General features: G+C 43.1%; 1 protein-coding gene across 1 annotated transcript in view; it reads right to left on the bottom strand.

Moving 5' to 3' along the window:
• Window positions 1-230: 230 nt before the first annotated feature.
• cUnh8orf34 (chromosome Un C8orf34 homolog) overlaps window positions 231-22,023 on the bottom strand; it is a 109,230-nt gene continuing 87,437 nt past the window's right edge. Inside the window, exons 14-18 of the mRNA XM_079489295.1 lie at window positions 17,995-18,121; window positions 8,705-9,219; window positions 6,646-6,742; window positions 2,240-2,278; window positions 231-838 (exon numbers count right to left, since the gene is read on the bottom strand). Coding sequence (XP_079345421.1) covers window positions 831-838; window positions 2,240-2,278; window positions 6,646-6,742; window positions 8,705-9,219; window positions 17,995-18,121 — 786 coding nt within the window. The 3' untranslated portion in view covers window positions 231-830. The remainder of the gene's footprint in view (window positions 839-2,239; window positions 2,279-6,645; window positions 6,743-8,704; window positions 9,220-17,994; window positions 18,122-22,023) is intronic.

Below are 22,023 nucleotides of genomic sequence, written 5' to 3'. Positions count from 1 at the left end.
GTTTAATGCGGCATAAAAAGACAATATTTTGTGACTTACAAGCTCCTCTTTAAATCATCAACATCAACAAAAAGGTGGTACCTACAGTAGGTAACATGTCTCAACGTGACTGTTGAGTTAAAAAAAACTCCATGTTCTGAAAATATTAACCAAATCGTTTTAATTAATATCATAGAATTTCTTAGGCGCGATTCATACTCCTATTTTAGAGCCGAATAAAAGTCGGTTCGGCTCTGTAGAGCCTACAATGTGACGTCATTTGAGGTTCGGGGGGGGGGGGGGGCGGGTACCGTCCTAAAGTAGGCTCTTCGGTGCTACTGAAATTTTCTGACGAGCCGAAATCATTTCGGCACTACAGCGGTAAAATAGGAGTATGAGTCGGCCCTTATATTCTTTCCATAGTTATTACTTTCTATTTCAAGAACGCTACATCTGGACAGTGCATGTAAAGAAATTGCTTCTATACATTGGTGTGCTACCCTCACAAAGTGAATAATGCGTTACTCTTAGGAAACTGGTTTGTCAACAACAAAATGCATCTTTTTTTTCTCGACTCCTCAAGGAGATCCAAATGCATGCTTAAAAAGCAAACTAATAATATTTCTTATTATTCCATGGTTAGCAGTGACACTATCACATTGGTGCGTACAGTTTTCGAGGGCTACATTGTCTAGGAAATATCAGCATCTGTGGAAAAAGTATACAATCTCTTTTTTATTTTATTTTTTAATTCACGTGAGTTATAAAAATAATAGTCTCTGTACACATTATTCAAAATGTCCAGTGGTTTGCATAATTGTTTGATTGGATCAATGTCTCTGTCTTCACCATTATAGGCCTGTGAAAAATGAGAAACACAAAGACAAAAACATCAGTCTCCTAGAAACCAAAATCAGACGCTTTCAACCGCTAATAAGCATAATAACTGGGGGCAATTACTATAAAACAGCCCTTTAATATTTGAACATGTCAAAGATAAACAGGAGGTGGAAAAGTAGGCCTGCTGCAGTGCTAACCCGATGGATGTTCCAGGGGCCATATTTCATACAGGGAATTCTGGGTGATTTGAGTGACTTCATACATCAGCTTTGGGTCTGGTTGCCATGGCAGTGCACTGGCCTCTCTGATAGCCAAGCGGGACGCGTCCCGGGCTCTCAGATGTGTCTCCAGACTGGCACCCTCGCACTGGGAGCTGTGGGCACCAGCAGAGCCACATGAAGAACCGCAGACAACCTCGTCCCAGACAGACTTTCTCCTTCTATCCAAAATGTTGATGCTGAGAGTCGACGCTGTCTGCTATGTGTAAACTCACAACCCAAAGTGACTTAACCCATTTTGGGCGGGAACCCCTTGGTGTTTTAAGCATTATGTTATAATTTAGCTATTGAAAAATAGCAGATCTACAAGCTCATAGCGCGCCACCGAGTGGCGCGCTACGAGCTTGTAGGTCTGCTATTTTTGAAAAATCGAAGAACGACTGACATAGAAACATAGCTTTTTCAGAAAACTGGCGGGATGTAGAAGACATTTTTAGAATCTGATCTCTGAAAATTCAAAAATAGCAGACCTACAAGCTCGTAGCGCACCACTCGGTGGCGCGCTATGAGCTTGTAGATCTGCTATTTATGCTATTTTATGCTAACACCAAAAGGGGTTCCCGCCCAAAATGGGTTAATGGAACTGGGCAGGAGGGAGCCTCACTTGCCACAACATGGGCACTCTACACCAATCACATTGCAGAGCTGCTACATCTTCCATTTAGCCCGGCGTGTATAATTGGCTGACTTTAAATGAAGGCAGAGGCTTCTAAATCACTCATTGGTGGTTATTGGGGTAACATGTTATGGCTCTACCGATGAGGTCATTGACAGACAGACATGGAGGCTCTGTCAAGTTCAGACATGCGCTCAATAAAACACTTGTCTCAACGCCATTCCACACACACACACACACACACACACACACACACACACACACACACACACACACACACACACACACACACACACACACACACACACACACACACACACACACACACACACACACACACACACACACACACACACACACACACACACACACACACACACACACACACACACACACACACGCTAATGAGAAACATGCATGAGCTGTTTGAATACTGGCGATCCAGATAATAAGCCATATTATATGGCAAGTCTATCTACTTCGATTTCAGGATAACATGCAGAAAGTTGCTCAGAATGATTCTCACCCGAAAACACTGATCTCTTACTGGCATCTCGAACTCCACCTGTGAATGAATTAAGATAGAATGAGAACCACATTATTCTACAAATACATGTAATAGTAGATAGTTGGATACTCATGTGAATGTCTGAATGATGAATGCAGTTTAAGCAAAATGACCACCTATCCTGTGATTGGCCTAACTTGTGCATCAGAGAATATTCTTTTAGAAGGTTAAAATCTTTTTTTCTTATATTGTTCCCTTTTGGAAGTTTGAAACAGCTTTCCATTTCTCACAGTTCCTTATTTGGTGTCAATATCATGCATTTTCTTTAACCCATTTTGACCTGAGATCAGATTTTAAAAATGTCTGTTTGAAAATGACAGTTTTCTGAAAAAGCTATGTTTCTATGTCAGTCGTTCTTCGATTTTTCAAAAATAGCAGATCTACAAGCTTGTAGCGCGGCACTCGGTGCCGCACTATGAGCTTGTAGAGCTGCTATTTTTCAATAGCTAAAGCATAACATAATGCTGACACCAAAAGGGGTTCCAGTGAATGCTGTACAAATCAAATTGGATTCAACACAATTAATTCATGTTGAAAATCCCTGACGCGATAGCGTGCTGTACTGTACTGTACTGTACTGTACTGTACTGTACTGTACTGTACTGTACTGTACTGTACTGTACTGTACTGTACTGTACTGTACCATTGTACATGTATGTATAATTTGTGAATAGACTGTGAGGTTTAAGCACAGACATGAACAACAGAGGGTTTTGGGAGAAGGAAAAAAACCGAGACTTCTTTTCATCTCCATTGGGGTATGTGCGGTTACCCCATTGTGGAAGTCTCTAGAATAACAGGAAATAGCTATGGATTTTTTTCGCTATTATTTAGCACTCACCATAGAGTTGGCGCCAGCACAGACACATGCACTGGCATGAAGCTTGGAAGAGGGTGTCACTGTACTAATGAAGCGAGCGCCATATCAAGCGGGTGAACAGACACATGCACACGCAGCGCATGCACATGCACACACACACACACACAGTGCAAGCCAGAAATTCAATCATCAGCCTTAGCACCCCATGAGTTCTCTCGCACGCCAACAAGTGCTTTGTCACGTCTTGCGGCTACAGGGTTTCTCTTTCTGTATCTATCTCCCTCTTCCATCTCTCATGTCCTCTCTGAATATATCATCGCCAAGCCCTGCCCCCCCTGCCCAGGGGCTATTACAAAAATATATACACTCCTTTCGCCATTCTTTTAGCAAGAAAATGCCCCACAGCAGGGGAACGTGTCACATGCAGTTACATTTCCATTTGACAACCTTTTTGCATGCATTTTCAACCGCATCCTTTTTCTGAGCATGTCATACTAGGCAAGCGTTCAGCAAAAAAATAGCCGATCTACAAGCTCACGATCTGTTGTAGATCAGCTATACAAATAGAGATTTGTGTAGAGGGGAAAAAGTACAGAGCCCTGGGGGACCCCGGTCAACAAAGTACTGTATAGTGGTTACGTTTTCTTGTTTCACGAGGTCTATAAAAGTTGTAACTCTGATTCTCTCATGCACTTGAGTTTCTGTCTGAGTAGCGGTTCCAAGATTTATTTGTTTACTGAGGACACAGGACTTAATTGGAGAACCTTTTTGACATAACATTAATATTTATTTCTTGAATTGAATTGCAGGTCTATTTGCTCTCAATGACACAGCAGGCTTTAGTGATTTTTTCATTGAAGGCATCTATTCCAAAATGAAAACAAACGTTACAAGAAATGTGTCCATCCGCAGTGGCCCGGGGTCGATTCCCGGCTGCGGTGCCTCTGGCTTGGCCGGGCGCTCTAACAAACAGGCATTCGGCAGTGTTCACAGTTGGGAAGCGGGCAGCGAGCTTGTGTCCTTGTCACTGCATTGGTCTGGGGCAGGCGTCTGCAACAGGCGGCTCTAGAGCCGCTTGCGGCTCTAGAGCACACCCCTAGTGGCTCCCTGTAGCATTACAAAATAATCGAGTTATGGTTTCTGTAGGAAGCCAAACGTGACAAAAATTCTTATTTTTTCCAATTTTGTAAAAATGTGTAGAATAAATATTAAGTTTCAACACATATGTCAACTAAAATGTGCGTCATAGCATGCGACACACCAGCTGAGAATGAGAGAGTGCTGTTGCAGAACTGCTGAAGAAAGTAGAAGAGAGCAAACGATCTTTAAAAAGGTGGATCGCATCTTCAAACTCCACCACTGCTGCTAGTTTCATTGCAACCCGGGAGATAATAAAGCTTGGCAAGACGCATTATAATGTGTAATTTTGTTTGCGGCTCCAGATAGATTTTTGGTCGAAAATGGCTATTTCAACATCTTGGGTTGCCGACCCCTGGTCTGGGGTGATCTTTTAGAGTCTAGATAGAATATCACCCCACACCCTAGAATCTAGACTAGAGTCTGTCAGATCAGCGGGAGATATACAGTACAGTATGGGAGATAGCATGAATCTCCACAATGAAACTCCTTACTGTCAGGTAAGAAAAGTGGCTGGTGACTCCATGTATACCAGGGGAGGCATATGGTGACTCCATGTATACCAGGGGAGGCATATGGAAGTCTACAGAGTTACTAGCAAAAGGGTACAGCATGGTATACTGTACATGGGGGACTGGCTATGAAAAGTAGTATATCTACTACCCCAAATTACCCAATGTTTCAGATTACAATAATAAATATAACATAGGGGACTGATTCAACAGATGAATTTCTCATTTTCGTTAGCATTTTGTAGGTATAATATGGTGTATGCAATGTTTTTGCATAATGAGTTTTATATAGAAATTAAACTTTCTGGTTAGTTCATCGACAGTCACTTTCTGACAAACTCAGCGGTCCGAGAGACAGAATTCTCACGGTAAATGTTAAGAGAGCACTAATTTGATGGTCCTCAGCGTATTAAAACGTATTCTCATTTTCATCTTGGCAAGGAGTAGCATCAGCCCATGCATTTGTGTGATTTATGGGCTGGAACCTCAAAGGGAGGTCTGATCTAATCCTGTCATGTTGAAAGCCAAAGCAATGCACTGCATTGTGTCCCAGCCAGACCAGACCACTATAATGATAGGATTTATGACTTACAAGTAAGAGTCGTTCATGTCCATTGACTAGATCTTAATGGAGACGAATCTCTTCAATGACGCCAGGAAATAAAAACGTAGTCAACCTCAACAGCATATTTCACCTCTGAATCTCACAAGATATCACCCAACTGTGGAATATATGGGAAAGAAAATGTGTTGCCTTATAGCTATTGAATTTTGTAGGGAATACTTACTCATTAAAAATCAATTTTGAATAGATGGATTGCCATTCGAATACATTAGTCACATCTGAGAAGTGACATTAATGAGATGAACTTTCACAATGCACAAAGGAAATGACTGTGGGTAAGCCGCGTAAGGCAATTTGTCACGACTTTGGAACTGTTGATTACCAGTGAATTTAAATGGCAAGCCAAAGTTTGGAAAAAGACGAGATTAATTGTGAACTTTTGTTCCCCAAAGAAAGAGAATGTGAATAGGACATAATACACAACGAAAATGACAGTTGACACAATGACAAAAATACAAAATGACCAAAAAGAGAAGGACCAAAGAGCGTAAGGGAGTGTTGTAGGGCAGGGGTTCTCAACGTTTTTGGCCGGGGACCCCCGAAAATGCTTTGGCAACGTCTCGGGACCCCCGCCCCGCCCCCTCCCGACCCCCAATATAAATTGACTGCTACAATAACCTTAAACCATTTTGGGCGGGAACCCCTTTTGGTGTTTTAAGCATTGTTATAATTTAGCTATTGAAAAATAGCAGATCTTCAAGCTCATAGCGCGCCACCGAGTGGCGCGCTACGAGCTTGTAGGTCTGCTATTTTTGAAAAATCGTGAAAATAATTTTTTTTTTTAAATCTTTTTTTTTTTTTAAATAATTTGGGGACCCCCTAAAATAATTTGGCGACCCCCCGAGGGGTCGCGACCCACGGGTTGAGAACCCCTGGTATAGGGATCACTCACTCTTGTCCTGCTCAGGTGGCTCCAGGATATCACTCTCTGTGTCACTGGGGATGTGTAAGGGGATGTGTAAGGGAGTGTTGTATAGGGATCACTCACTCTTGTCCTGCTCAGGTGGCTCCAGGATATCACTCTCTGTGTCACTGGGGATGTGTAAGGGGATGTGTAAGGGAGTGTTGTAGGGATCACTCACTCTTGTCCTGCTCAGGTGGTTCCAGGATATCACTCTCTGTGTCACTGGGGATGTGTAAGGGGATGTGTAAGGGAGTGTTGTAGGGATCACTCACTCTTGTCCTGCTCAGGTGGCTCCAGGATATCACTCTCTGTGTCACTGGGGATGTGTAAGGGGATGTGTAAGGGAGTGTTGTAGGGACCACTCACTCTTGTCCTGCTCAGGTGGCTCCAGGATATCACTCTCTGTGTCACTGGGGATGTGCCAAGGCTGCCTGATGGCCTGTAACTGCTGGTAGAACTCATCCTATGGAGAATATGGAGAATATAGGTTGAATATATGGAGAATATAGGAGAATATATGGAGAATATAGGTTGCTACCTTCAGGAAGGAGATATGGTGTACCAGCATACAATAAGGTCAGACTAAAGAGGTCCTTTGTCCACCAGTCGACCTTGAGGCTTAATCAGGAGTCGTAGTAGCCACAGGATAATCTAAGCGGTGGATATTGCTCTTGTCTTCATGTCTTTATGTATGTCAATTGTCTTGTTCTTTGTGTTATGTCAAATGTGTGTACGTATATGTGTTCTGCATACTTGGCTGCTGTGTCGCAAGACAAATTTCAGTGTGAACTGACAATAAAGTACTATATCATATCATATCATATCCTGAAAGGAGAGGAGAGGATATTGGAGAGAGACAAAGAGAGGAGAGGAAAAACTGGCGAGAAAAAAACTATATAAAAGACATTTTTAACTTTAGATCCACACTCCGGCCAAGACATACAAAACATTTATTTTATGCCAACATTCATCAGGGCAAAATGAACTAAGAGTGATGAAGACATGAGTCATTGGGATGAAATACATGTTTTCGTACCGGTATGCTACTTTAGTTTTTCTTCATTTTTATAAGCACACACTACCTTGGTCAGCATCTAACTCTTATTTTTAAGAAGGAAATTCATCTTAATCAGACCATCTGTTTGCTTATCAGTCTGTTCATGTCCTCCCAGAACATTTGCAATTATTATGAATTAAAAACATCTGGAAATATGCAGCTGCAATATGCCATTTAGCAACTTCATATTTCTGGAATGTTCAAGCAAAAAAATCTAAACTGAACTAATTTCAAAATGTCTTGGCGGTACAAACAGAGAAATCCTCTATATTAGTACTCCTAAAACAGGCTCTAATGATATTGCAAGGAAAGCAGTGCTGACCCATGAAAAAAGACCAGTCAGAAAGGCAAAATGCAAAAAATCCCCAGTGAATTCTAGAGACGTATACGAGCTGGAACACGTGAACATCAGGCCCATTAGTGCTACAGCTGTTTTTATTTTCATTTACACCAACTACACCTATAATCCTTGGGGGCCAAACCTTAATATATAAATTGTCCCATGCTCCCTATTACACTTTTTATGTGTTTCTTGTACAGTATTTCAGGAAGGTGATGGATGTTCTTAATTCCCCAGGAAGCACAGTGTCTTAGAAAAAGTCAGGGAATTGGCAGAGGTTCCTGTACATCTAGCATGTTAAACAGGTCCAGAATCCTCTCTTAACCAGACCTCCTTCAGCGGGGCTCAGCCCTTTCACACACAGGGACCAGGTGGCCCCAATCAAATGTGAATCAGTGCTCTGGTGTTTTTGATAATCTCACTAGGCGTCAACCGACGTTAAGTGTCAAAAGAACACAGAGGGATTGCAAAATTCCTGCCCGCCATTAATAAAGCCCTCAAGAAAGCGTTTTGTATTTAACAGCGGTGCCGTGAAGCAGACCATGAAAAGGAACTTGAGAGAGAAATCCCATTGAAATTTCTTTCCTTTTAAGCCCGACACATTTTTCCACTGTGGAAATGACATTCTACTAGTATTCTCCTTTAAACCCCACACAGCGTGTTTGTGCATGCGTGCACATGCAAGTGTGTCTCTGTGTGTGTGTGTGTGTGTGTGTGTGTGTGCGTGCGCGCGCACATTTCTGCGTAAATGCTCTCATGTTCTACAGCCAACTTTAGTTGGGCTCAGGGCCTATTTGACACTGATCGTAATACAGTATTTCACTGTCACCACACTAACAGATTACTATAAACTCGGGTTGATTTTCAGGCTCATGAGTCATGACCCAAGGTTTATGGCCAGGTTTATAAAATGGTCTTTCACTTTGCATAGATAGCCATGACTGTATTCCAACATGAGACAATCCCTTCAAAGAAGTATAAAGATGAAATGACAACATCTGCATAATAATACTATTCACTGATTTTACCTCAGACAGGTATGCTCGTAGGCTGGCTCCAAGGCTGTCAGTGGTGCTTAGCCCAGGAGGCGTGAGCAGCGGTCGGGGGAGAGTGGGTTGGCATGTGGGCGTCACCGGGCGGCTCCGTGACCTCCTGAACGTTACATGTACCTCCTTACGACCTCCAGGGGTCACGGCTGAGCGTGACAGTAAGCTATTGGGGGTGAGCGGCCTGCTTGGCGTTCTGGGGGTCTGAGCTCTGCTGCTGGGGTTGCTGGGGGTCTGAGTCCTGCTGTTGGGAGATTGAGTCCGACCCATGACCAGGGAGGTGGGCTTGGGGCTGAGCAGAGGGAGGCCCACGCCTGTGGGCTTCATGGAGAGGCCACTGGCTGGGGACAGCGGTCTGGACAGCTTGGTGGGAAGAGGCAGGTTGTTGGGCAGGGGTCTGTGGAGTAAAGGGGTGAGGAGGCTACTGTGGGGGTTGTTGGTGGTCCTGGTGGTCATCTTCCCTGCCTCTGCCAGCTTGGCCAAGTCCTTCTCCACCTCTGAGAGGATGAAAGCACAGTGGCACAAAGTCAGAGAGCAAAGGAAAGAAAAGAAAAGAAAGAAAAGAAAGAAAAGAAAAGAAAAGAAAAGAGAGACCTGAATGAAAAGAGTAGGACACTTGCTCCATTGAAATAAAACAAAATCCTGTAGTTTCTGTCCAGTCTGGCTTCACCAGATCTGATTAAGACTGGCACGATTTTGTATATCAATCAATTTTATTTTTATTTGTGAAGAGTGCGTGCCTCATTCACCTCATTTTCTGCATTACAGTATGTGCCTATGTGAAGCAACACCTCCACTCACAAACCTTATAGTAAGCTGAGTATATATCAGCTATGATTTACAAATTCTGTATAGGACTAATCCAAACTACTAGTCCTATAATTTCATACATGTTTGGGCTACCACCAGGCTATTGTGTGTGCCTCTGGCACACTCTCCAGCCATTGCTCCTGCTTTGACGAGTAGCAATTGCTGTGTTCTTAGTTTTATATTAGCTTAGTAGTTTCTTCATGTATTGTTCTTATTAGTCTTTTTTAGTCTGTACTTTGTTCGCTATTTAGACTCTCTCTGAGTCTCCCTGGTAGTAGGTTTTTGGTATTATGGATGTCATATGTTTGTCTTGTCATGTCCTGTATTTGTTGTTACTGGCAGAGCCGTGTAACATTTATTTGCCTCTTCTCTTTGATGAATTGAACATGGTGGACCCTCTTGTAAACACGTGTAATGCTTAATTGGGTCGTCCACTCACAGTTAACAGTCTTTGTATTGAGTTTGTGCTTGAAATGTACTGTAATTCTGCAAACTGTTAATAAATATTTCAATCAATCAAACTCTTGGCCAGTGCGCACTTGTAAAAGAGACTATGGTCTCAATGTGATTTTACTGGTTAAATAAAGGTTAACCACCCTCTAGCTGAGAATGTAATCGGAGATCGTTGTCGGAGAAAGTGTGTACACATCTCACAAGAGCATGGGGGTAGTTCACTGGCTGCCCTGAACACCAGAGAGAGAGAGAGAGACTGTTTTGATTTAATCCTTTTCTGGTCAACGATGGCAATATTTAGAGACACAGTAAATTGTGGTGAATCCTGCTTCCGCCATCAGGGAAGCTTCCAAGTTGACATTAAGCTTGTTAGGTTTTTCTTCTTCTTTTTTTCCTCCCCTGTTCCTGCAGAAAAACACATTTGTTTGCTTCATTGGTAGTCTTTAAAAACATTTCTGTTTGTGAGAGGAGAAGATACCGCCAACTTCCTCTGATCAGCATCTGGGTAAATCTTTCCACGTTTTTATCGTTCTGGCGTTTTGGCAATTGGGGATTTCGACAACCCAGAGTGATACCTTCAGATGAGTCACCAACTTTTCATGTGACTATTCCTGGAAGTGTGTATGCGCAACATTAACCCATTCAGGCCTGACCTCAACATTAAAAAAAAATGTTTTCTAAATCATGACAATTTTCGGAAAGATTTGAGGCACATTTTAAAGGAGCATTCAGTGATTTGGGTGATTTGGAAAACCACCCAGTCCGCCCCAGTAACAAAATGTGCACATGTACACTCTACAGTGGGGGGAAGTGCAACAGGCCAACAGCATGTGCACCAAGGCCCGCCCCCACTCGATCATGATTGAAGGAAGGCCCCTCTCATCCTGATTGGATGACGGTTTTGCCACCTGCCACCAAAACTGAAACTAGGGTTTTTTGACCCCAGGGGCTCACTGGGGACAGGGAGGAACTCTTTATATGGTCAGCACACTCTATAGTAGGGAGGATTATCCGGAAAAAAATAAAAAATAAGTGATATTTGAATTAAGTCAAATCACTGAATATACCTTTAACGATTAAAAAAAAATAGCAGACCTACAAGTTCATAGCGCGCCACTCGGTGGCGCGCTATGAGCTTGTAGATCTGCTATTTTTCAATAGCTAAATTATAACATAATGTATGTAACCACCAAAAGGGGTTCCCGCTCAAAACGGGTTAAATAAATACCACATAAAGGCATGGCAAACTATTTCACAAACCTTGACATGCTAGTTTATGAGCAAATCAAATTCTCCAAAACAAATCTTTTTTTCCCACACCAACAATCTGAAACACATGCCCCTCATCACACACACCACTATCCATTACGTATGCAAAGCATGAGAGATGTCTGCAACACTACTCAAAAGGCAGATTCATTTGAGATATATCATATTTTACAGTTTCTTTCAGATAGGTCAATAGGCCAATCTTCCGCCGTAGTCTGAAAACCCACCTCTTCAGACTCCACCATGGCCCGTAGCACTAGCCCCTTAGATAGCACTCTATGTAGACTTAGATAGTATTTTAAATATAGCACGTTATGTAGACTTAGATAGTATTTTAAACAGACTTATAGCATGTTACGTAGACAGCACTAGAATTGCATTTGTATGTAGTCATATCACTTTATAGTACACATGTATAATATATAATATAGTATAGTATGTATAGTTCACATAGATACTCCACTGTTACGTTCTTAGCTTACGCATGTTTCATGATAACTACTTTTGATGTATGCCATGCTTTTTGTTTTTGTTATTGCTTAATGTAAATCGCTCTGGATTAAGAGCGTCTGCTAAATGCCTAAATTGTAAATAGGTCAGTGTAGAGACACGAAATCAAGGGCAGAGATGTGAGACAAGACAGGGGTCAGATTCAAAGGAGCATAAGACCTGATTTATATACTTCTACCAAAATAGCAGATCTACAAGCTCACACCACATTGCACCATGGTTATGAACGGGTAGATCTTGTAATGTAGACCACGTATAAATCAGGCCTAACTGGCTGAGCCACCAGGCACGCCACGCAGCCCTGCATGGGACATGATTTAGTTTATTTGAAAACTATTCCAGATTGTTTTGCACAGCGTCCTTCCGGGACCTCCAGGCATTCGGTTCTGTGACATGCATAATGGGGTTGGCGTCCCTGTGCTTAACCCAATCTGGACGGGAACACCTTCTGGTGTTTTAAAAAACCCATTTAGACCTGAGGACGATTCTACAAAATGTCTTCTAAATTCTGACAGTTTTCTGAAAAACCCTATGTTTTCTATGTCAATGGTTCTCAAACATTTTCATGTCAAGGACCCCCAAAAATATATGAAATTGGCCGCCGACCCCCATCTGAAAATATGTTGTTCCAGGGACGGTCCCCCCACCCAGAAGCAAAGATTTGAGTTAAAAACGTTCGCTCTGAAAGAATATATATTCCAAATTTGCGCCACATTTTCACGATTTCTCAAAAATAGCAGACCTACAAGCTCGTAGCGCGGCACTCGGTGCCGCGCGATGAGCTTGTAGATCTGCTATTTTTCAATAGCTAAAGCATAACATAATGCTTAGAACACCAAAAGGGGTTCCCTTCCCGCCCAGAATGGCTTAATCAACCCTGATTGTTGGGGGGGTCGGCCTTTACAGTACAGAGCCGTATAACCTGACCATGTGCACAATAACCCCCATGTGCACCGAATGACACTGTGCCTGTGTTGTTTTAACCCTAACCAAATTTTACATGTGTTATTTCTCTAAAAATCAGCAGAGGAGGAAATAACGTTACTGTACAGGCAGAGGAACTGGGGCAAAGCATGGCCTTTCTTGGCCTGAATCACCACTGACAGCTGGGAAATGATTAACTCTGTGGGGTGTGCGGTGTATGTATGGCATATACCATGACATCACTTTGAGTCAGGGCCGCGGTATATACAGTACCGTTGCCGTCGGGCGGAAAACCTTGCATCTCCATATTTAATCTTTTTGTTTTTTCACAACTTAACCAATTTAGGCCCGACGTCGAAATTCTTCTAAATCCTAAAAGGTTTCTGTTTCTATGTCAGTGGTGCTCAACCTTTTTCATGTCAAGGACCCCCAGAATTGTATGTATTTGGCCGCAGACCCCCATCTGAAAATATGTTGTTCCAGGCAGAGACCCCCCCCCCAGAAGCAAAGATTTGAGTTAAAAACGTTCTCTCTGAAAGAAAATATATTCAAAGATTTGCGCCACAATTTCACGCTTTTTCAAAAATAGCAGACCTACAAGTTCATAGCGCAGCACCGAGTGCCGCGCTATGAACTTGTAGATCTGCTATTTTTCAACAGCTAAAGCACAACATAATGCTTAAAACACCAAAAGGGGTTCCCGCCCAGAATGGGTTAAATGAATGCCCCTATATACTTTGGCGTATGACGGTGTCGTGCAAAAGTACAAAAGTAGGGTTTTACAACTTTCGCCTATAAAAATATCGGCATGGTAAAAATAGGGATGCCACGTCTAAAGTGGTTACGTCTGTCTGTGGCTTTTATGAATATTTAACCAATGAAAAGAATCAAAAATACCGTGTGACTTAAAAATAGGGTACGTGATATTGTTTGGTTAAAACAAAAGTGTTTTTTGTTAAAAGGTTAAAGCACTACATTCAATCATTGCTGTATAGTGTTTGTTCAGCAACAGGGGTCTTATCCCTATCAGCTTGAATTTTATAGTGATCCAGATCCAATTTTGTCTGCTCATTAATTTGTGTCATCACTTCCAATTTCACCTGTTCATCCTGTATCTGTGTGCGAGTGTGAGTTCACTATCCTGATTGGATAAAATTGGTATCCCGAGCTGGAAATGCATTTTCTGTTTAATAAAGGGCTAATAAATGTCTTCTATTCTAAATTCTGACAGTTTTCTGAAATATCCATGTTTCTATGTCAGTGGTTTAAAAAATAGCAGACCTACAAGTTCATAGCGCGCCACTCGGTGGCGCGCTATGAGCTTGTAGATCTGCTATTTTTCAATAGCTAAAGCATAACATAATGCTAACACCAAAAGGGGTTCCCGCCCAAAATGAGTTAACACTTATTTTCATGAAAAGATATCACCAGAATACAATGATGCCAGGTTCTGGGGCTGTACATGGGCTGCATGGGGTAATTGGTCAACCCAAAATAAAAAGAACTAGAAGAAGAAGAAGGAATTTAGGGTGAGAAAATTGTTCTACGTATGGATGAGTGTGGAGTAAATAAATACTATACACGACGTCCTGGTTGATAGCGGATGTGTGTATAAATTGAGGTTTCTCTTCCATGAAGGCCCTTAACCACCCACGCCTGTCAAACCATGACCGTCAGCATTGCTGTTTTAGTCTGCAGTAAACAGGATATGCTGATTAATAACCTGCTTCCCCATACAGTGGATATCTTAATCTGGACTTATTTACAGATGGAACGGATAAGCAACAGCATTCTTCATTTGAAAATCATTGGCCTTTCTGTAAATGGACCAGGGAGGGAGCTGCTAAAAGTCATGATTTTTAGTGTAAACCAGGAACTCCCGCTTATTTCCTTGTGTCAACCACCGGCCTATCACAACCAGCTGCATAGAGAGGTTCCAGGGCAGTTGACAGTGTTTAACACCAAAATTACTGTAGGGCATTACACAGACACTGATATAAAATGACAGCTTCTGAAAAATCAAAGAACTGGCATCAGAAACCACATGGTATAAAGCTTTGATAAAATTTGATCCAATCTCTCAGTAGTATGTATGGGGGAGATCGAAGAGGGAGGGAGAAAGCGAGGAGAGAGTGACATAGACGCATAGAGAGAGAGAGAGCAGGGAGATGACAAGGCAAGGAGAAAGAGAAACAGATCTAATCTATTTACAAAGGCTTTGATCAAGTAGCAGTTCCACTTGGTGAGCGCGTACGGGGCCCACAGCACGCAATGCACCCATTCAGAACCCATGCAGTCTTATTGGGTCCATCCTCTGGAAATAAATAGAGCTGCTAATGACTGTTTAGATTAAATCTGCAACAAACTACTGTAGGTCTCACTACTGTACTGTATATGCAATCACTTTAATCACTTGACCCTCCCCTATTCTGGGCATGTCATTGTCATAGACAAACATTCAGAGAAAATACGTGGAAAAATAGCAGCTCTACAAGCTGACAATGTAGAGGAGAAAATTGTTGGGGGTCCAGGATAGGACTACTTGGAAGTTGGAACACCGCTCAACAAAGTATAAGTACCCCTTTTGGTGTTAGCATTATGTTATGCTTTAGCTATTGAAAAATAGCAGATCTACAAGCTCGTAGCGCGCCACCGAGTGGCGCGCTACGAGCTTGTAGGTCTGCTATTTTTGAAAAATCGAAGAACGACTGACATAGAAACATAGCTTTTTCAGAAAACTGTCAGGATGTAGAAGACATTTTTAGAATCTGATCTCAGGTCAAAATGGGTCACAGAGTGCCGTGATTCCCCCCTCCCCCTCATCAAGTACTATGATTATACTAGAAGGAAGATTTTTTTTTTTTTTTTTTAGTGTACAGAATGTGTTTAAATATTCCAACCACACCTGGGGGTCTATATTAGCAGGGCAAAATTAGCCATTGGGCCGGTTGGGGCCGTGGCCCAGAGGCCCTTTGGGGAAATTGGACCGCACAGTGTTGGGTTTGAGGCCCTGGAAAGGGTCCATTCATTGGTTGTTGATTTTGTTAAATTTAGGTATAAAAGATGATAAAAACACAAAAAGTTATGGAGGCCCCCCTAACATACCAGCCCAGGGGCTCTTGTGGGGGTTAATCCATCCCTGTATATTAGAGTAATGTTAAACAGACATATTATACAAAACAGATAAAGTTTAAAAAAAAAATCACGACACAATATATACGTACCGCCGGTATATATTGGTTCAAAAGTAGAACTGAGCAACTGACTTCCCACGAGCTAAACGGCATCACCCAGACGAAAGGTTGTATCTACCATCAATCCATTATTAACTTCTATGTAACCTTGTTTTAATTAAACTGTACTCACTAGCCTCCTTCGGGACCAATTCAGTCAGCTATTTAGGAAATAACGCAGATTCATTTTTATCACAGTGGACAAAGAAAAACTGCCCAACCGCATAATTGGGGTACGAAGATGAGATAAAAGCAGAGTCTCTGGCTGTAAATGTGGAACACATTAGCAGCTAATAAAGGCATGAAAGGGCCGAATTAGCTTGTTCGACCGCCTCGTTCAAACGCCTGGCGGGAGCCCTCCGTCTGAATAATATACAGTAACTCGGCGTAAAACAACTAGAAATCAATGCCATCTGAGGACCGCCGGGCCACTGGAGAGCAAAACACCAGTGTGTTGTTAACAGGCACAGTGCTGGGTCCATGCCCCAGTTTTTGTATTTGTTCTCTGACAAAGAGAGAGAGAGAGAGAGATAGAGATATGTACTGGTGCAGACAGTGTGCTCAGTGCCAATGCTGTGCAGAGGAGCTGAGAGGACTTAAACAGCTGGGACTGCTGCTGGGGCGACGTTAAAAGTTTCACTAAAGCGAAGGCCCAATATGCTTCACATAACTGTGGAATGCGTAAGGCGTGTATGAGGCGTACAGCGGCATGGCCCAATAGAGAGCGGGGAGGACACGCGTAAACAAACAAGTGCGTCACACATGTCTTCGATATGATGCCGCGGTGGTTGGTGACATTGCCTTTGGTCTACTCTCCATGTTGCTTTCATCTGCTTTCATAAATTAGCCCTTACATACTTGATCACCATGGACAATAAAGATGGTTTCTGACTAACCCAGACGTCACTGGTGTAATATCAAAGAGCAGAGATGAAACTCATGAATACTCAGGAGTCATAACTCCAGCTTACAGCAGGCTTTATGCTTCACACACTTTGAGAGTGACTCAGCAAAGATGCCGGGTTATGTAATTAAACTTTAATTAATGCAATTAATTTAAGATGTCAAGTGAAATGAACTCCTGCTGCGAGGTAATCGTTAGACTCCTAGTCCTTTCATTTAGTCACATATTAGCAGAAGCACCCGGTTTTAATTAGTACAAAATGTATAGCTTATTGTTTGGCTAGACTCATGACTGACATTGATCTACCCGGGGCGGCAGTGGCTCAGGGGTAGAGTGGCCAGTAGAGAGGCCGGATAAAAAATTTAAAAAAAAGAATAAACGTGAGGTTCCCAGTTCGATCCCTGGCTCTCCCAGTGTTGTTGTCCCAAGTGTCCTTGAGCAAGACTCTGAACCCCTAATTGCTCCCGATGAGCAGGTTGGTGCCTTGCATGGTTTCCTCCGCCATCTGTGTGTGTGTGAATGCACAATATATTTTCATTTCTTTTTTTTAATGTTTTTTTTTGTGGCTTTCGCCTTTATTTTTTTAAATTTGTTTTATGGAGGGACAGACAGTAGGCTGACAGGAAATGGGGAGAGAGATGGGGGGGGGGATGACATGCAGTGAAGGCCGTCGGGATCGGGATTCGGACCCGCGGCACACTGCCAGACTGGATTACCAGCCAAGGTGCCTGGACCACTGAGCCATGGCCCAGGCCATCTTTTCATTTCTTTACCCAATTCCTTTTGTGTATGTGTGTGTGTGTGTGTGTGTGTGTGTGTGTGTGTGTGTGTGCATGCGTGCGTATCTATGTACAGTACAGTATATACTGTATGTATGTGCATATGTGGAGCCTATGTTTTGTATTCCCTTCCCATGCAAGCTTTTGATCTGGGCTAACCACATTATTCATCATTAAAGTCAAAGAGACACACACACACACACACACACACACACACACACACACACACACACACACACACACACACACACACACACACACACACACACACACACACACACACACACACACACACACACACACACACACACACACACACACACACACACACACACACACACACACACACACACACACACACACACACACACACACACACACACAGCTTACCGGCGAGGTGCTTGCCCATGTTCTCCAGCTCCTGGGAGAACAGAGAGTCGCCCAGCAGCAGACCTGTGTGGCCGACGGAGCTCCCTCCTCTCCCAGCCTTCAGATCAGACTCCCAGACTGGCTGACGCTATAGTTAGCAGGGAGAGGGAGGGGGGGGGGGGGGGGGAGAAAGTCACATTAGAAGAAAGACTCTTCAATTAAACTTTATATAATACCCAGCTATATGTCTGAGCCATATCAGTTGAAACAAGAGCCAATTATTATTTTTAATGGCAGTTAGAAAAACTTTGGAAACCACAGCAGGGCAGAGATGAAGGCGCGTGGTGTTGGAGTTGACTGTAGTTTTGGTGAAAGGGGAGCACCAGACCGTCAGTAGTGGTGGAGGAACTAACCGTGGATAAATCTATAGGAGCTACTCTGCATGCCAGTCTGCTGGCAGAGAGCCAAGACGGCAGCAAATCCCAGACTAGCAGTTAACGAACAATAAATAATGGATACAGATTCATAAGCTCACGTTGTGCCTACTGTACGGTTACTGTAGGAGCCGTAATGTGTTTGCATTGTATGTGCCATTATGATTGACGTAAGGTATGTCACTTTAATGGGCACTGCACAGGTAGTGGGCGTGTCACCAGGGCTGGGGCGCTGCCACTCTTAACAGTTTGTAATTTACGTGTGGTGACTGAATAAACGGTCAAACTTACATCTGGAGTGGACCTGCTTCATTTTGCGTGCGTGTCATACAAGCGTCTCTTTACTCTCATGTTTAGCTCCTCGCGGCGGCCTTTAAACCGCCGCAACAGTTACCATGCAAAGAATGAAATCTATCAATCATCCAATGAAAAGACCAAGCAGATGGCGGGATTGCTAATGGTTGCCTGTTTGGTGCTACAACGCTGTACCTATTCCTGGCCACATACATACATCATTTGGAAAGGCACTCGTTTAGAAAACTCACGCTGCCAAGTCCTGTAATGAGAGCACACCTAATCCCTCTATTTATCCCTTTGATGGTGCACAAGTGGTCAGATGATCTGTTAATCCATTTAGGCCTGACGTCAACATTTAAAAAATGTCTTTTTAAAATGTCATTTTTTTCTGAAAAACCTCATATTTCTGTATCTGTGGTGCTCAATAATTATCTGTAATTGGCCGCCGACCCCCATCTGAAAATATGTTGTTCAAGGGACCCCCAGAAGCAAAGATTTGAGTTAAAAACATTCGCTCTGAAAGAATATATTCAAAGATTTGCACCACATTCTCACGATTTTCCAAAAATAGCAGACCTACAAGCTCGTAGCGCGCCACTCGGTGGCGCGCTATGAGCTTGTAGATCTGCTATTTTTCAATAGCTAAAGTATAACGTAACGCTTAGAACACCAAAAGGGGTTCCCGCCCAAAATGGGTTAAGCCAATGATGGAGAACATACACATGAGCCTCTGCTACAGGTGAGATGCTGTACAGACGTTGCCTTCCATAATCCCACACTTCTGATCATCATCATGTCACTCCCTGATGCCAGCGGTTACGTCATGTGTTGTGCTTAGCGGCGGCTGATATGCCGTCGAGACATGACAAATTGCCGAGACATGTAATGCTGGAGAGAGTTTAGCCCGTTTAGGCCTGACGTCGAAATTAAAAAAAAATGTCTTCAAAATCCTGACAGTTTTCTGAAAGACCTTATGTTTCTGTATCAGTGGTGCTCAATATTTCATGTCAAGGACCCCAAAAATTATGCCTCCGCCCCCCCCCCATCTGAAAATATGTTGTTCCAGGGACCTCCCCAGAAGCAAAGATTTGAGTTAAAATGTTCACTCTGTAATAATATATATTCAAAGATTTGAGGCACATTTTCACGATTTTTCAAAAATAGCAGATCTACAAGCTGTATGAGCTTGTAGATCTGCTATTTTTCAATAGCTTAAGTATAACATAACGCTTAAAACACCAAAAGGGGTTCCCGCCCAGAATGGGTTAGAGCTGACATATGACGACAGACGTAGAGAGTCTTCCAACTGCAATTTATGGACTAACCAGGGATATGACAGCCTAATCGTTTATAGGGGTTCTGGAATCTTTTGGTCTTGAAAAACATATCTGATATATAGGAGGCATGATGGTGAAGAACAACAGCACTGAGCTCTACTCTACCGCAGATAGATGGCAGAACCAGGGATCCCCCCAGGGACTCTGGACTTGGTCTCTGGTGCCTGCCAGTATTATGAGCCACTTTGCGGCCCTGGGACCACGGCACCACAGCCCATGCTTAATCCATTCTGGTCGGGAACCCCTCTTGGCGTTTGAGCATTATGTTATGCTTTAGCTATTGAAAAAAAGCAGATCTACAAGCTCATAGCGCGGCACCGAGTGCCGCGCTACGAGCTTGTAGGTCTGCTATTTTTGAAAAATCGTGAAAATGTGCCTCAAATCTTTGAATATATATTCTTTCAGAGTTTCAGTTTTAAACTCAAATCTTTGCTTCTGGGGGGGCTCCCTGGAACAACATATTTTCAGATGGGGGTCGGCGGCCTATTACATATAGTTTTTGGGGTCCTTGACATGAAATATTGAGAACCACTGATACAGAAACATGAGGTTTTTCAGAAAAAAATACATTTTTAAAAAGGCATTTTTTTTAATTTCGACGTCAGGCCTAAATGGCTTAATTGCAGCCCCCATAAAGCAGTCAAATGGATGAAACATTACAACTGATGTCCGCCCATCGATTTTCTTTTTTCTATGGTTGTGTGTCTTGCCGATCCTGCCGTATGACATCATCTCTAGATCTCTCTAGTTTCCACATGTCTGCGACGAAAATTACATACGGAGCCGTTGACAGACCTCTACGTTAAAAGATAAATGCATTTTCATCATATTTTGTTCCAGAATAACAGACACTGGAGCACCACAGCATTGCTTTCTGGCTAAAAGACCTTTCAGAAGACCAAATATTTGCATGAGGTTTCCAAAACCAAATACTTAAGTTTAATAGATCCTTCCAGTCCATAATGAGAATCTCTTATCAGTACATGTTGTTTTATGTTGTGATGTTTTATGTGGACCCCAGGCAGGGACGTGCTGGGCCCATAATTCAGCCCGGGAAGTGGAGTTGCGGAGGCCCTCTAGGCGCGCGGTTGAAGGCCGCGTGCCGGCGAAACGAAACACTGACGAATCAAGGGCGTGCGAGCGCATTTTAGGTCACTTTAGGTCCTACAGTGACCTAAAATCATGATTCATTGTCCATGGATGTCATGTTTATACCTGCCACAGAAGACAGTACTGCATTGTTTTACACAAAAGGGATTTTTTTAGTAGCTCAGGAAACAAAGTCCAAAAATTCTAGCTTGATCAAACCAAGTGATGAAAAAAAAACAAAAAAAAAAACGGCTGGCCCAACCCGACCGGCCTGGACTGGACCGGCCATTCGGGAGTTGTCCCGAATTTCCCAATGGCCAGCCAAGGGGGCAGGCAGACTTTCCAACGTTGAAGCTCTGGGTCCTAGTGGTAGGAGGAGGGACTACAGGCGGACCCGTGGATTCATGACCGGGAAACCCCGTGCAGCTGGGCTTTAACGTTGAGCGCTCGGTTGCCCTACGTCACTCAGGACCTCAAAGTTGAGGTCCGGGGAGGGACTTCCGGCAGTCTTCCGGGTGCTTCAAAACGCCACTGAGCAACTTCCACTGACATGAATAGCTGGGGGGGCGGAGCTTCGCGCCAGTTCAGTCTCTATTATATATATACTCTATGTGGCCAGCACGTCTCTGACCCCAGGAAGACTAGTGACTGCGGCAGCAGAAGCTATGGTGATCCGAATAAAGAACGCAGAATAAAGTGAGGCCTACAGTGCTATATCTGTATGTATATCTGTTCTGCAGCCCTACAGCATCCTTGTCCAGCTACAGCAGACTGTAATAAGGACCATATATCCTGGAGACTAGAATCTCTGTTTTTTACGGCCCTCGGTACAGGCACTCCTGTATCCCGACACACAGACAGGATGTACATGGTCTGCAAGCAATTCACCTCAC

This window comes from Electrona antarctica, assembly GCF_951216825.1.
Source record: "Electrona antarctica genome assembly, chromosome: 20".
Classification (NCBI taxonomy): domain Eukaryota; kingdom Metazoa; phylum Chordata; class Actinopteri; order Myctophiformes; family Myctophidae; genus Electrona; species Electrona antarctica.
Note: the sequence above shows the minus strand (reverse complement) of the source record. Positions and strands in the feature narration are given on the sequence as shown.